Raw genomic sequence first — 16,037 nt, forward strand, 5'->3', positions numbered from 1 at the left:
ATGTTGGTAGATAAAAGGAGGAAGAAGGGAAGGGTTGGGATGGAGGGATTGGAAGGGCTGATACAGAGGTTGCTGGAAGGAAGGAATAATAGAGGGAAACGCATCCAGCTGACTGAACCTGAAATCCACCAACTCTGTGTCACCGCCAAGCAAGTCTTTCTTGCTCAACCTGTTCTTCTTGCTTTGGAAGCTCCCATCAACATCTGTGGTACATCTTTCTCTTCCTTCCTTCATCCACCTACCCATCTTGTTCTTCTGCCTGTTCGATCGGAATTCCACAATCAATGCCCTTCTTTCTTTTTTATGCTATCTATATATCAATTTGCTTGCCTTTTTGTTTGATCTTGTTCCATCTCTATGTTGCCCATTGACTATATAATAAGCATTCTATCTTCGTCTGCAATTCTCATCTTCCATTTACAGTGTTGGATAGATGTTAGAGTTATTTTGCGAATTGACCCCCGCAAAAACGACACCCTTTTGGACTCGCATATCTCTGCAGAAGAATTACATGCCGATCCTGTTTAATACTTGATACATATTGCTGTTAGTATTCTGGTTGTTTGCAGGTGATATACACGGGCAATACCCAGATCTCTTGCGATTGTTTGAGTATGGCGGGTTTCCACCAGATTCCAATTATCTATTCCTTGGAGACTACGTGGATAGAGGAAAACAAAGTATAGAGACAATATGCCTTCTCCTTGCTTACAAGATCAAGTTCCCTGACAACTTCTTCCTTCTTCGAGGGAACCATGAATGTGCTTCTATCAACAGAATATATGGATTCTATGATGAGTGCAAGCGTCGTTTCAGTGTCCGTCTATGGAAAACTTTCACGGACTGCTTCAATTGCTTACCGGTGGCTGCAGTGGTCGATGACAAAATCCTATGCATGCATGGTGGACTCTCACCGGAGATGGATAGCTTGGATCAGATCAGAGCTATAGAGAGGCCAGCAGACGTGCCAGACCAGGGCCTCTTGTGTGACCTCCTTTGGTCTGATCCTGATAGAGACACCAAGGGTTGGGGTGATAATGATAGGGGTGTCTCCTATACCTTCGGAGCCGATAGGGTCACCGAGTTCTTAAAGAAACATGATCTTGATCTCGTATGCCGAGCTCACCAGGTATTCCTTCATTGCTCTCCCCCTTTCTTCAGATTCCAATCCCTGCCCTAATACTTGCACCAGGAACAATAATGTGATGAATAACCCAAGGTGTTCTTCGATGGGAAATGATTGACAGGTAGTCGAGGATGGCTATGAATTCTTCGCAGACAGACAGCTGGTCACCATATTCTCAGCACCGAACTACTGTGGAGAGTTCAACAATGCAGGTGCCCTTATGTGTGTTGATGCTAGTTTGCTCTGCTCATTTCAGATTCTCAAGCCATGGCGGGGGAGAGAAGGGCATCCTGAATAGTTACCAAGTGAAGAGAGAAAAACGTTGGATGCCCAGCAAAGGAAAGACATCTACCATCCACTACAAACAATATTCTATCCAGTACTCTGCTGCTTCTTCTCACGTACAAATTCTGCTTCGAAAAAAACAAAAAAAATGAGGGGATGTTCGCCCACATTTTGCATTGCAATACTAGCTGCAAAATAAACAAAACATGAAAGCATATGCATGCAGCAACAAGTGTAACTAAATCTAGCAAACTTCACTCCTCTGGAAACCTCTAATCTAGTTACTGCTGTATTCACAACCATCCAAATACTTTCTTGTAAGGCATCATAAGCTTCTCTGAAAACCTTAATCCATGCGAAACAGTGCTATGTGAACACACTAAACTAGCTTCTAAAAGTAATGTTCAGTGACATGTTTTATTTCACTGCAACAGATATATTTACTCAAACTTTTCCTTTGCCATGTTCTTGGAAGACATAGTGATCAGAACTTAGCAATGCATTTACATACAGTCAAGATATGACAGAGGCAACACAAAGGTGAGTGCATGAGCGATTTAAATGTCCATCACACTTCATTTTACTAACGAAAGTCAACAATATAGAAGACCTTACAACACCTGGACCCATTTCCTTCAACAATGGACATTTAATTATCATGTAAAACATGGAAAGAGGCATGAACAGTGAACAACTGAATCGCCATTCACAAATACGTGCGATATTTTACACTTGATCAGCAGTTATCCAGAGATTAATTTCGTTCTTAAAAAAACAATAGATGAAATCTTGCAAATTTGGCGCGCAAAGATTAATTGTACGCATAAATTGCATAAATAAATAAATAAATATATCATATAAGTTGCGACAAAGTTCAAAAGTTACATCACCAAGACGATGAGCCAAACATCTTTTACATGAAGGTATCTAATCCTAGAAAATGCATGATCGAAGCAGAAAGTAAAATCTCCCAAAACCTTGTAGCTTCAGAACTGCGACTTGTCAAGGCTATCGAAATAGGGATGATCCATAGCTGCTTTGGCCGAGATTCTTTCAGCTGGATCGTACTTGAGCATTTTCTGCATCATCCAACACAACATGATATTAGTATCCCAATATAGAGGTGATATTGGCAAACGAAGAAGAGCCAAAATGATGGATAGTAGCCAGCTTGGAAACCGTAGTTGCAGGACTAAACCTATTTGGTAAAGAAATTTATTAGAGTATCTTAGAAACGTACAATTTGCATATTCCTACTCACATCAATTGTAAAATTTGATTACATGTTCCCATCCACATTATTGTCATAATCCGGCTCTACTTGTTACTTTTGAGCAAAATAGTGATTAAAGAGCATACATAAATCCTGACAACATTCCAAAACAGTACGATCTGCGTTGTCATTTGTCAGTGTGAGCATATCAGTAATATGACAAAATCAACCATTTGTGAAAAAAATATTTAAATCAGCGTAATCCTCTCAACCTATAGTATTTCTTGGCCAAATTTCAGTCGTGTCACCTATTTTGTAAACTATATACTTTGATAATCATCAAACATCAAGCTGACTTGATTCATACCCTATATTCTAAAAGTTAGTTCAAGATAAAACGAGAATGCATATACATTAGCAACAATATTATATACATTCTCATTCCAACCGATGTAAACATATACATTAAATACCTTGGCTTGAAAAGGTTAAGAACTTCTTTGCTGATGGATTGCCAAGGTTGTATATAATGTTGTTGCTAATGTATACATTTTATACACTATTACAATATATGTTAATGTGTATGTTTATTCCACATTAGTTAGAATGAGAACACTCCCCTTAGACTAGACTATAAATAGGATACCCCTCTTGTAAACAAATCATACCATTCAATACAATTCTCCTTGTATTGTCTCACTCCCTCTCTTAAATTCAACTTGGTATCAGAACTACTATTCTAAGAGTTGAGTATGCTCTGCGATCCATTATTAATAGATCTTTCACATCTTATATAGTCTTTGGTATATCAAGAGTCAAGTATGAGAATGTATATATATTTTAGCAACAATATTATATACATTCTAATATGGGACAAACATATACATTAACATGTATGTGTGTCCCACATTGGTTAAAATGAGAAACCTTACCTTAAGGCTAGGCTTTAAATAAGATACCGTTGTAAACAAGTAAGGTTGGTTTCTCATTCTAACCGATATGGGACTTACTCTTGGGCTGGAGAAGTACATCTATCACATCACAGTTCTCATACAGCTTTAAACATCATACTTGTATAGATCAATATGAAACGAACTATGGGAGAGCAACAACAATTCCAGGGCAGAAGCTATGGCAAGGGCCACATTCACATTCAATTTAAGCCAACATGACAATCCAGCTATTGAGGTGCACTTTTCCACCCATAAAACAAGAAGCCAACAATTGGAAAAAAGCATGCACTTATAGCAGCAGCAGAAGTAGTAGTTACCGATAAGAGGTCCACCCCTTGAGGTCCAAGAGATGGAACAGCTCGTGCAAGGTTTTGAGGCTCCCATTTGGGATAGACATGCCAATCTCTAAGAGAAGTAACTCCTGGCCACTGCTCTTCAGTTGGTGTTCCTAACAACCTTTGAATTAATCGGTAGAAATTAGCTTACGTAATTTATAAAAGTAAATGTATGGTAAAGTGCAAAAGCCATTCTTTTATCTATAAAGCGCAAAATTAAATTAAATTAGATGAATAAGAGAGAAGCATACCTGAAAATATGAAGCAACTGTTGAAGCTCGGAGTCTCCAGGAAACAGAGCTTGCCTTCTCGACATTTCAGCTGCAATGAATACAATTAGAAACGAGACTTTCATGGAGCACCAACAAATCAAAATCAAATTGATCACATTAAATTATATTACCAAAGATGCAACCGACAGACCACATATCGATAGCGATGGAATAATGAGTGGAACCAAGCAACACCTCAGGAGCCCTGTACCAAAGAGTGACAATCTCATGGGTATAACTCTTAAGAGGCACAGTGAAGGCACGACCCAATCCCAAATCAGCAATCTTAAGAATCCCTCTCTCCTGATCAAGAAGAAGGTTATGAGGCTTGAGATCGCGGTGAAGCACACCGTGGCTGTGACAGTGAGCAACTCCCTTGCAGAGCTGGAAGAGGAAGCTCTGGATGAGGGAAGGGGAGAGAGGTCTAGGGTTGGGACCTTTGCGGTGAGAATCGATGAATTTCTTGAGATCCGTATCGAGAAACTCGAAAACCAAGTAGAGATTGGATTTGGAGTCGTCGTCGGAGTTGTTGGCGTCAATGTGTTCGACGGAGAGGAGGCGGACGACGTAGAGAGATTGAGAGAGCATCTGAAGAAGAGAAACTTCGCGGAGAGCGGTAGGGGGAACGCCTTCCTCATCCATTTGGAGCCGAGTTTTTTTGAGAGCAACGAGCTGACCTGTTAGTTTGTCTTTGGCTTTATAGACTTTGCCGTAGGTGCCTTCCCCGACCTTCTCCAGTTTCTCATACTTTTCCATCTTTCGTAATCTGGATTGTGTTGGATTGGTGATGGTGATGGTGAGGGGGGAGGGAGGAGGAACCCTATGTTATTTTATACACACACACACACACATATATACAATTGGACAGGAGGTGGAGGGCGAGGAGGAGGACATCCTCGCTGGAGTAATAAAGGTTATTTCCCTCGGTTTGTAGGGAGAAGCGTGGCTGCTTTATTTTGAAATTCAAATAAGGAAGGGAAGGAGGGAGGGATGCGTCGGGTCCAATCCAACGGATAGGGTAGGAGCGTGCGGGCGTCTATCCCCTCCTGTTGAGTAACGTTGAGGTCAAAATATTTTATTTTATTTTGATTTTCCAACAACTTTATTTATATATTCATCACCATGGTTGGCTAGTGATCCACGAATAAAATCAAATAAATGCAAGACACCTTAAGATTATATTTAAAAGTGTTTATTTTTAAGAAAATATAAAGTCGTTAATTTTTTTTTAATGATTTTAATATAATAATATTAAAAATTAAAAGAAATCTAATATAGAAGATTTTAATATATATTTTTTAAAAAATAAACAGTGCTTTTTAGCTTATAATATCATAAGAGTGTTTGCTTAATCTATGTTTTTAAATAATTCAATTTTTTTATATTAAAAATTAATTTTTATATATATTTTAAATTATTTTAATATGTTAATCTTAAAAATAATTTTTAAAAATAAAAAAAATTATTTTTAATATATTTTTTTTTTAATAAAAAACACTTTAAAAAACAACCACTACCATATTTTTAAAAATCACCTATGAGCTGCAACAATTAAAGCCTTGTTTGCCTAGACGATAACGCCGCAATCATTTTTATGCTTTCAATATTAATGCATTCAAGAGATCTTATGACAGATTGTATTGCTAATAAATCTGCATGGCATAAACAACAAAACATGGCATTCATTCCAAACCAGACAGTGCTCCTTCACAGCTCATAGGCAACTGGATGTCATGATATCATCACAAACAAGAGCACAATCACTAATAAGACCGCCATTTGAAATACAATTCTGTCATCCACCGAGGGGGCAGAAATTACAATGTTCTCTCTCAAGTCTCAACTGGGAAATGGAAAGTCCACCGGGCAGAATCAAAATTACAACTTATTTTACCGGATAATACATAGTTCTCAACAGGCTTCTGCAATTATAGGCGCTTATAATCAAAATTTATGGGATTACTGATGTGTTTTAATTAAGCTTCCCTTCCTTCTCCTAGTTATCGACAACTTCAATCAGAGTGGGCTCGTAGTCGCTAGGAGCCTCAAATCCATGCAGATTCATCACGGTTGCAGCTACATTGGCAAGTCCCCCGGTGGGAACATCATTGCGGAACCTGGCACCAGGGGCCAGTCCAGGCCCTCCGATTGCGATAGGCACCTACACAGGAAGTGGGCGTATTTAATCGGTTAACTCTATATCAACTCAAGCAAACAGAGAACAGTAACCAATGAAACCACCATGCTATTAAATCCAATCCTTCAATGGGGATGTTAGACACTATTTGTTACTTACTGGTTGAAGAGTGTGGGAAGTGAGTATCTGAAGGCTGCCATTCTTATCTAAAAGAGGTTTGCCAGACTTATCCCTCTTGACCATGTCTTCAGCATTACCATGATCAGCAGTAATTACAAAGATTCCACCAACTTGCTCTATTGCATCAATGATCATCTGTGGCAAAGCATATCTCCAGTTAACAAGAAGGTAACAAAATGCCAGGGCAAAGAAAATACAGCATGCCAGGAATTAGGAAGGGACAAACAGTCAAACAGAAATTATACAGCTCGCTCATTGAAAATGCACAGTTACTAATTTCATGTTCACATCTCTATCTAGGCGTTGTGCATAAACCTTTTTACAATTTTTTTCCCCTCCATCAGCCCCTAGTTAACGCTTATTTGTTCAAAGTTAGGGGCAGCTTTGATATTCACATGAAATGCACTGGAGGACAACTTTTTTATTTGACCTTCACTATCAAGTCTAAAATGAAAAAAATGGCAGCAACACGGTTACTATTAACCACTTTCCAAGTACTCTAATGCTTTGCTACATGGGCCGGCTCTTGTAATTCATTCAAGTGTTAGCTTTATTCTGAAGAGAAATAAATTCCCTGGTGGTATTTCCAGAGAACCAGTAATTCATTGTCGCTGTCTAAATGATGAGTGGATGAAATTAATAAGAATAAAAGCATCCACACAGATGGACCAGCACACAAGTTAGCCTGAAATAATGGTAACATAGACCATACAACAATCAAGTTCAAAGAAAAAGAAGAGAAAAAAAGATCTAACAGCAAGGAAGCTGTACCTTGACAGCATCATCAGCAACCTTGCATGCCACGACTGTGGCCTCAATGTCTCCTGTATGTCCCACCATGTCACCATTTGGTAGATTGACACGAACCTAAACAATCATGTGAAACAACATATCAGTCACCAGTTGAACAAGAAATGAGAGTTCATTCATCACATTATACAAGGCATTAATTACCTGGTCAAATTTGCCACTAAGGATGGCGTCCCTTGCCTTCTCAGCAATCTCTATTGCCTTCATCTTAGGTTGGACATTGAAGGTAATTCCAACATCACTTGGAATTTCCACATATTCCTCCATTTCTTGATTAAAATAACCAGAACGATTTCCATTCCAGAAGAAAGTGACATGGCCAAATTTGACAGTCTCACTGTTGTACAAAAACCCGAACATATGTAAGAAAATAGCCAGGACTTAAACTTTCCAGAAGATGGCAAAGAGGAGAAATAGATTTATGCTCAACATACTTGAACAGACAATTTATAAAACTAGTTGAAGTAGCAAAAGTGTCAAACGTTCCATCACAGATAATTAGCCACCTAAAAGAATCTGTTATACCTTATACCTTCATAAATATGCAACTGTCCTATGCCAAACTTAGATAAGCCACAAGGCTGGACCAAGGAATCAAAGAGTCGTGAGATGGGATAATTGCATTATCCAAACAAACATTACTTGAGAGAAACCAGCTTATGATTATTGACAGAATTTACTAGACTATAAGATGCAGGCCGACAGTAAAGGCCCCTAATGACTCGTGTTTAATCATTCTGCCAAATATGGTTACGAAATGAGTTTGCTTGTTGATTTATAATCCAGTTATTTGCAAACCAAAGCAGCTAAAATAGCTGAGGATGCACATACATATAGAAACAAGAAAAGGGATATAAACAATTTGATGAAGGCAAAGACCATTCTATAAATGGTTCTATCTCACCTGCAAGCAAAGGTGCGAATGCCGTTGTGCACCAAGTATTCACCAGATGTCCTATCTATCTCAGGAGGAGAAACAAGGTAGTGGCTTGGAAGCTTCAACTCGCCATCATATTGAAGCATTCCAGCATAATGAATTTTAGGAACTCGAACCCGATCAAATTTGTCAAAATCCTCGTATTCAAGCGCCTTAGCAAGCATAGTCATGCGATCTGCTCGGAAGTTGAATGTGACAACAGCATCACCATCCTTGATTGTTCCCACAGGATTTCCACTCTCATCAACAATGACAAAAGGAGGTAAGTACTGGTCATTTGCCTTGGGTTCTTCCCTCAGTTTCTTGACAGCTTCTACTGCATTTCTAAACTTGTATGGGGCTTCCCCAAGAACTTGGGCATCCCATCCTCGTTTTACCACATCCCAATCATTCTGCAGAAGATTTACAGAAAATGTTCAGACATGCACGAAGAAATGATGCTAAATCTATAACTGTAAAGAGGCACACAGACTGATATCTATAACATAATATAAAGAAGAGATCATTTTTGAAAAACATGCAAGTTACTTCCCAACTTCTAAAGGAAAGACATCCATTTAGACTTCATATTATCATCATCAGAAACAAAGCCTTAGTTTCAAACTATTTAGCTTAGGCTATACTTTTACGCCATTCAACAAGACCATAAACTAAATCCTCCTTGATAAAAAAGATAGCTTAAATCATTTGGTAGTTGATGCCTCTTCCATCCACGTAAATTTTTAGTCTCCCCCTACCTGTTTTACCCTCACCTAATTAAAAGAAAGTCTTAATTTGCATCATATTGGTTTGCAGGAACATCATTAATATACGAACTACATGCCACTAGTTACCACCCATAAAGACAAGATTGGATAAGAGATCCATTCCTCCCCAAAATCTCAGTTTGACTAGATACTTTTTTCCTCTGTCTACATTGCCCCTCATTTGGAGGGAAATATAGGTTTTTAAGCCCCTAATGGTGTGAAGATATCATGTAAGTGTTGAGTTTCTATAGAAATTAAGTAACAAGATATAAAGCGGGAAAAAACAAACAGATTCATACAATAATAGACCATAAAATGAGAAGCATCACAGGCATTCTTCTCCTCAAGAAAGAACAGAATTTACAAGCATACCTCATAACGATCCATTGTAACATACATGCGACCACCACCAGATGCAATTTGTGCATCAATTCCTTTCTCACGTAAATCTGACAGGTCCTTCTCAAGAGTCTCCACAAAGCCAATGCTTGACCCATCTAAAACATCACGGCCATCAGTGAGAATGTGAACACGGATTCTTTTTGCACCATTTTCAACAGCACCTTTTAGCAACAACTGCAGAAAGAAAAAAAAACAGATAAAAAGCTTTAGGAAAAATACTAGTATGATTTCGAGAGAACAGGCCAAGCAAGACAAGGAAAGAGATAAAAAACAAAACTCACCTGCAACTGATCAAGCCTTGAGTGAACACCACCATCACTCAATAACCCAATGAGATGCAAGATGCCGTTGTCAAAACATTCCTTAATGTACTTAAATCCCTCTCCGTCATAGATTTTTCCCGAGGCAAGAGCAAGATCAACAAGCTTGGCTCTACATTCACAAGTACATAATAATAAAAAAATTGTTTTTTATCCGTGAGCTCTTAAGAGAATGAAGCAACTACGTAAGACACCATTGGGGGAGACAAGTATCCGCAAAGGAAGATTGCAAAAAATAGAAGATAAGTGAAGTGAAGAGATTAGTTAAGTCAGATACCCTTGAGCAAAAATGCGACCAGCACCAAGAGCGTTGTGACCAACTTCACTGTTGCCCATGTCATCCTCACTTGGAAGCCCAACAGCAGTACCATGGGCCTTAATCAATCTCCATTTCTCAGGGGCAGTCTATCCAATTCCAAACAAAAATCATTTATCATTGAAATTGATATTAAGAATAATTGATAGAAAAGGAAGGAGAAGAAAGGTACAGTTTTGAAGGAATCCATGGTAGGAGTGTGGGCGACGTGGATGCAGTTATACTGATCAGGTTTAGCCTCACCCCAACCATCCAAAACCACCATAGCAATAGTCCTCCCCTTCGGAAGCTTAGGATGATCCGCCAATTTCCATGCGTTCTGTCCTGGGCTCCCCATTTCTTATTTCTAACTTCTTTCTGATTCAATAAATGAAACCAATTAACTAACGAATAGAAGAAGAACCACAGCGATTATGCTATGGCTATGGTGAATGGAGGAACATACCTGATAATCGAAACAATCTCGGAGGAGAAGACTCCCAGGCTCTCCTTCTCTTCTCTTTATTCAAACCGAACTTGGATCTGATACTCAGAAACCACGTCTCTGGCCGTTTGATTCATAAAAATACTTGTGTGCTCCTACTTACTAAATTGATTTTTTATTATTAATTTAGACGCCGTTTAAACCGCTGCTTTTGCAGCAAAGCCACTTAAATTAAAAAAAAAAAAAATTATTACCATAATAACAACCAGCTATACACGTAGCATTTCGCCATTGGTCTCCTCTCCTTTCCCGTGATTTTTTTCCATACAAAATTACCAAAATAGTAGAGATGGATTGAGTAGGTTAATTGTAGTATCTTCTTCTTAAGACGGGTTGTAGTTCAGTCCTTTTTATTTGATATCATATAAATTAGTCCCTTGATTATGAGAGAAAAATTGTTCACTCATTAATTAAACAGCGGCCCAATAAAATTTATGAGATTTACTATCCATTTTTCTTAAAAAGAAAAATCAATTACACTTAATTCTGAGTGGTGTAACTCAACTAATCAGGCACTAGGTTTATTCCTTAGAGATCACTAGTTTGAGTCTCATAAATTTCAAGGCAAGTAAAGATTTATATGGTCTTTAACTTCATGACTTGTAAGATTAGTTAAGTTACGTACAAGTTGACCCGAATATCTATGTTAATAATAAAAAAATCAATAACACTTTTTACTAAAATAATGGTGAAGGAGATCAATTATGTATTTTCAAATATGAAGAGCTATGCTATAATCACATTGAAATGTGAGGGACTGAAGAAGAATTTACTCAAAAGTAGTAACCGATCGCTCTCGACTTCCCCTCGTGCATCATGCGGGCACGCGATTCTTCTCGAAGTTTTCTTCTTCTTCTTCTTCTTTTCTAATTTAATTTAACCATTTCGGCTCTATTGTCAAGTAACGGAATATCCCTTATGGTTCCTTTTATTACACAACTACTACCGCCGTTCAATGCATGCCCCAGCCCTTACCTTAATTTTATTTATTTTCAATTCTAAGTGTCTTCCAAAGCACATGTTTTTTTTAAAGAATTTTTAATTAAAATATATTAAAATAATATATTTTTATTTTTTTATATAAAATATATTTTAAAAACAGGATGTGAAAAATTTATAGATTTTTATTGAAGACAAAATTAAAGTTGTAGTCTGTTTGATGTTTCGTTAATGATTTTTTGAAAGATTTTTTTTATATTTAAAATTGATTAAAATAATAATATATTTTGTTAATATCAGTTTATTAAAACAATTAAAAAAATAAAAAAAAGTAAAAAACAACGGGCTCTTAACCTGTTGGCACCACGTGTTGGTTTAAAAAGTAAGAAATGAACTTTTACAAACCAGTCAAACACAGTAAATCTTGTACGAAAAGGATTGAAAAAACCAGCCAGTAAATAGAAAAAAAGGATTTTCTTGGCTGCACTCATTTTGCATTTACATGAAGTGAAATGGTTTCGAAGAAGATTTTCTTGGTTAGAAAAAGACGGGCTGGTTTTCCTGTCACAAACCTCTCCATGTTCTAATTGATATAATATAATATAAAATAAGATCATAAATCAATCATGTTTCATGTACTGAAAAAATAAAACTCACTTGTAATGTTAAAAAACAAAGACATTCAAATCATTCTATCTTGCTGAAGAGGACTTGTGGATTTAAATATACATAGAGGAAATAGGTTTTGAGATAAATTGCGAGTGGAATAATAGAAATAGTTTGTTTAATCCACCACCAGCACATGATCACCGAAGAGGGCAGGCGCGCCTGCATGTCGACGACTACACCTATTGTTTATACTTTATACACATGCGCAGAGAGAGAGAGAGAGAGATGGTTGACTCCCACAAGTGACAAGTGCCGCTACCGAGTGCTAATTATTTGTCTAAAATCCTAACGAGGCAGGCAGCATGATGCTTAAAAATTAACAGTAAAAAATAAATTCATCTCTCTCCTGTCCTGTCTCTAGCTTCATGTCGTCAGGCAACTGTATTTTTTAAAAAAATAATTAAAATAATATTTTTTTAATGTATTTTGATCATGTTAATATTAAAAATAAAAAAATATATTATTTCAATATATTTTTCAATAAAAATTATTTTAAAAAACACCCCTTATCTCAGACCTAAACACAAACAGAAACCTACACCTCGCACGTTGTTGTGTGGTCGGAGGAGGGATGGGCATATCTCTAAATTTGGCCCCCTGCAATCACAGAGGGTGTTGATCCTGTTCGAGTGCGATTCCTCTAACCCTTGGGCCACTATTTTGTGCCTTGCATGGACCAACAATGTGTCTTATTATAAGAGCACAATTATTGGGCCACACCCTTCAAAGTTCAAACCACAAAATATAGCCTAAGCCCACATCCCATTTACAGGCAAGTTGAGTGCCTCAATCCAAAATTATTGTTTTTTTTTCTTAAAGTTCACCTAAATTTTTACTTCAACCAATACAATATTTAATAAAAAAATAAAATTATAAAAACTAAAGAAATAAGAAAAAAGAAAATGTAAGAGAAGAAATTTGCAGGGCAAAAAATCGTATCGTATCATGATTTAGATTTGGAAGACAATAATATTAAATTAGAAAAAAAAAAAAAGAGAGGAAAAAACACCTTTCTTTGCGGTAATGCTTTTTGGAAACTTGCACAGTATGATATTTTTTAAATATAGTACAATTTTCAAGTAAAATAAAATGAATAAAAATGGTTGTAAAAAGAAAAATTGCACCACATAAGTTCTCCAAAGAAAAACAAGAACTCCAAGAAAAAAAATATTTTCTCCTCACCTTTTCTAATATTGATTGTATTTTCCATTGGACTCATACTTTGTATATTAAGGTTTATATGTAATAATGAAGTATTATCCCTGTAAGAAAGGGTTGAAAGACAACATTTTTAAGCGTAAATTCAACAATATAGAGACCCCATAAACACTAACCCTATTTCCCTTCTTAATTCTTCAGATTTGTAGATGCTTAATTAAAACATCAAACTAGCTAATACATTTTATTTTGAAAATGGAATAAAATCAATCATCAAAAATATAATTTAATTAGTTAGGTTTTATATTTGTTATCTAGAAATTACTAGTTTGAGTTTTATAAATTTTTATAAATTTCATAGTCGCTAGAGATTTATATGGTTATTAATTTCAGGGTCTGTGGGATTAGTCGAAATACACACAAGCTGGACATACATATTAATAAAAAAAAAAAAAAATTAAGACAAGGCACTCGTGCATGGATGTAAATAGGCCTATACCAGCGAGTATTCGGCCAGTTCGGTCGGCATGTGGTCTAAATTAAGCCCATATATACCCTCTAACCAACAAACTGGGAGCCTGATTCAGCTTGCAGAGGCGCTCCCTCTCCCTTTTCCCTCTCGATCTTTATAAATCACAGGTAGATGATTAATCAAGTATCAAATTTAGAGTTTGCTCCAACGTCAAGCATCAAAACAACGACAGAGTTGGTATATAACACACAAAATTGATTTTTTGAAAATGCAACCAACTCGTTTGTATTTGGTTTTTCTCATATACTGTAACTTTACTTTTATTTCCCACCAAGGAAAAATACCATTACAAGGAAAATTAATCATAGCAGATCACCATCACCCCACTTATCCTGCAACATTGGCCCAACAAAAAAGAAGAAGAAGAAGAGACGAGACATCAAACTATTGTAGTTTGGTTTTTTCTATTGAAATACATGCGTATATATATACAATGATATATCCCCCACATGGAGCTTTGGTTTTTTATTTAAAAGTAAAAAACCAAGCTCTGATTGCCAGTAAAAAAAAAAAAACAAGAAGAAGAAGAAGAAGAAGAACTAAAGAAGAAAAGGTGGGGGTTTGCATGTAACAAGGTCGTATCCAAGAAGGTAAAGGCCCTCAGCGAGGAGATGGTGATGGTGGTGTTACAATTAACTTTCCAGTCCCCACGGTGTTCAAGCTGGATAAAGCTAGCAGATCAAAATTTAAAGTCAGAATGGGATGGTCATCCATTCTTTGCAGATTAATTATGTACTGTACTACAAATTAATATACCCCGGCCTTTGATTCCATTGTTTATGGCAAGTGTCACAGCTAGTGTTTAGGTAGAGAATCGTCTGGTTGAGCCAAACATCTGGTCGAGGAGGATGACCATGGCCATGGCCACAGAGGTTCCCATTTCTGGACCAACAATGAGGCGGAATACGTCAACACCAAAAGCCACCCCACCCACCGACTCTTTCTGCCTGATCTCAGCCACTCTTCTCTTCTTCTCATCGTATACGGCACAGCATCTTTGTGCGTACGATCCCTCTATCTCGTACACAACGTTCTTGTTACTGCCTGAGGCCGGACTAACATGAGCCAAACACTTTGTGTTGAGGATGTTAACATGCTTCTTCACCAAAAACCGAGGGTTGGTGGTTGTTTCCCCTTCATACACTAGCCAGTTATCTCCAAGGCTCAACCTCTGCAAATTAATTACATATAGATATAAATGAGTGAGACCATTAATATATATTTGTCTAACAGGTAATCAAACCATTATCAATGATAAGTATAGAAATTTACAACTAAATGAGATTATTATTCTTATTATTATATATGTATACCTTGCGACGGATGGTGAGGAGAGGCTTGCCAGCAGCATCCATGAGAACGATCTCACCATTATTACCGGAAGTGGCCATGTAGTTGTCCACCCTAAACACAAGGTTGCCCCTGCCGTCATAGACCGTGAAGCCATGGCAATTGAAGAGCAAAGACTTCTTCCACACGGTTAGGACAACCGCATGATCTACATCCAAGGCGTTATTAGCGGGCTTGAGATTGAACAGCTGCCGCTGCTTCTTATTGGTGGTGGTGGGAGCAGCGTTGGGGTATACCTTCGTCATTCCAGTACTAATTATCCGGGGAGTAATAGATTCCAGCCTCACAACTTCACGTCTGTACACACGAGTGTACTGTAGCTAATTCAAATATTACTTATAGATGTCGACTCGACTGAATTAACCTATATAACTTGGAGAGTGGATGATCAGGAGATGAAAGGAAAAGGAGATCAGAAGGGGGCGGAGGGTGTCGTTTCTCTTCTTTGAGCTGTGAATGGCAAGTTGATATACTCAACACTCACCAACACTTATATATATATATATATATATATATATATATATATATATATATATATATATATATATACAGCAGCCGCCGCCAATGGGGGTACTTCTGAGGTGAAAGGCTATGGATGGAGTGTGGCTAATATCCCTGCGGCTATCAATGGGCGGTCCAGACAAATCAAGAATTAAAAAAAAAGGAAAAACAAAACAGAGGATGCCTTGACACGGACAAAGAGACGCACCGCCTAAAGTCTCTCTCTCTCTGTTTTTTTATTTTTATTTTTTTTTTATTATTATTATTATTATTAATTAGACTGGATTATTATTAGCACAGGATAACTACAAAGCTATTTACCTCTTTGAAATAAAATATATTTAATGGAATTTGATGGTAATCACTAACTAA

At 37.2% G+C, this 16,037-nt stretch overlaps 4 protein-coding genes across 6 annotated transcripts; 1 reads left to right on the forward strand and 3 right to left on the reverse strand.

Moving 5' to 3' along the window:
• LOC118047222 (serine/threonine-protein phosphatase PP1) lies at window positions 1-1,874 on the forward strand. Its single transcript, XM_035056457.2, has 3 exons — window positions 1-208; window positions 570-1,129; window positions 1,248-1,874. Exons 1-3 carry the CDS (start codon window positions 1-3, stop codon window positions 1,422-1,424), a joined length of 945 nt encoding a protein of 314 aa, XP_034912348.1. The 3' UTR covers window positions 1,425-1,874.
• Window positions 1,397-5,105, reverse strand: LOC118047223 (cell division control protein 2 homolog C). 2 transcript variants are annotated; one of them, XM_035056460.2, is made up of 5 exons: window positions 4,316-5,105; window positions 4,164-4,233; window positions 3,895-4,033; window positions 2,389-2,490; window positions 1,397-1,536 (listed from the first exon to the last, which is right to left on the reverse strand). In XM_035056460.2, the coding sequence occupies exons 1-4, from the start codon at window positions 4,938-4,940 to the stop codon at window positions 2,398-2,400; spliced, it is 927 nt and encodes a 308-aa protein (XP_034912351.1). In that variant the 5' UTR covers window positions 4,941-5,105; the 3' UTR covers window positions 1,397-1,536; window positions 2,389-2,397. The 2 variants fall into 2 exon arrangements, with proteins under 2 accessions (XP_034912351.1, XP_034912349.1); XM_035056458.2 differs by lacking the exon at window positions 1,397-1,536 and having other exon boundaries at window positions 2,227-2,490.
• Window positions 5,106-5,846: 741 nt separating this feature from the next.
• On the reverse strand, window positions 5,847-10,636 carry LOC118047221 (2,3-bisphosphoglycerate-independent phosphoglycerate mutase). Of its 2 annotated transcripts, none has more exons than XM_035056454.2 (10): window positions 10,478-10,636; window positions 10,205-10,389; window positions 9,994-10,121; window positions 9,678-9,828; window positions 9,367-9,570; window positions 8,216-8,640; window positions 7,456-7,648; window positions 7,273-7,368; window positions 6,481-6,636; window positions 5,847-6,345 (listed from the first exon to the last, which is right to left on the reverse strand). In XM_035056454.2, the coding sequence occupies exons 2-10, from the start codon at window positions 10,367-10,369 to the stop codon at window positions 6,181-6,183; spliced, it is 1,683 nt and encodes a 560-aa protein (XP_034912345.1). In that variant the 5' UTR covers window positions 10,370-10,389; window positions 10,478-10,636; the 3' UTR covers window positions 5,847-6,180. The 2 variants fall into 2 exon arrangements, with proteins under 2 accessions (XP_034912345.1, XP_034912347.1); XM_035056456.2 differs by having other exon boundaries at window positions 10,205-10,385; window positions 10,478-10,614.
• A 3,552-nt stretch (window positions 10,637-14,188) lies between these two features.
• On the reverse strand, window positions 14,189-15,671 carry LOC118047220 (protein LURP-one-related 8). Its single transcript, XM_035056453.2, has 2 exons — window positions 15,128-15,671; window positions 14,189-14,985 (listed from the first exon to the last, which is right to left on the reverse strand). The coding sequence occupies exons 1-2, from the start codon at window positions 15,407-15,409 to the stop codon at window positions 14,617-14,619; spliced, it is 651 nt and encodes a 216-aa protein (XP_034912344.1). The 5' UTR covers window positions 15,410-15,671; the 3' UTR covers window positions 14,189-14,616.
• Window positions 15,672-16,037: the final 366 nt, after the last annotated feature.

Source organism: Populus alba, chromosome 16 (genome assembly GCF_005239225.2).
Source record: "Populus alba chromosome 16, ASM523922v2, whole genome shotgun sequence".
Classification (NCBI taxonomy): Eukaryota; Viridiplantae; Streptophyta; class Magnoliopsida; order Malpighiales; family Salicaceae; genus Populus; species Populus alba.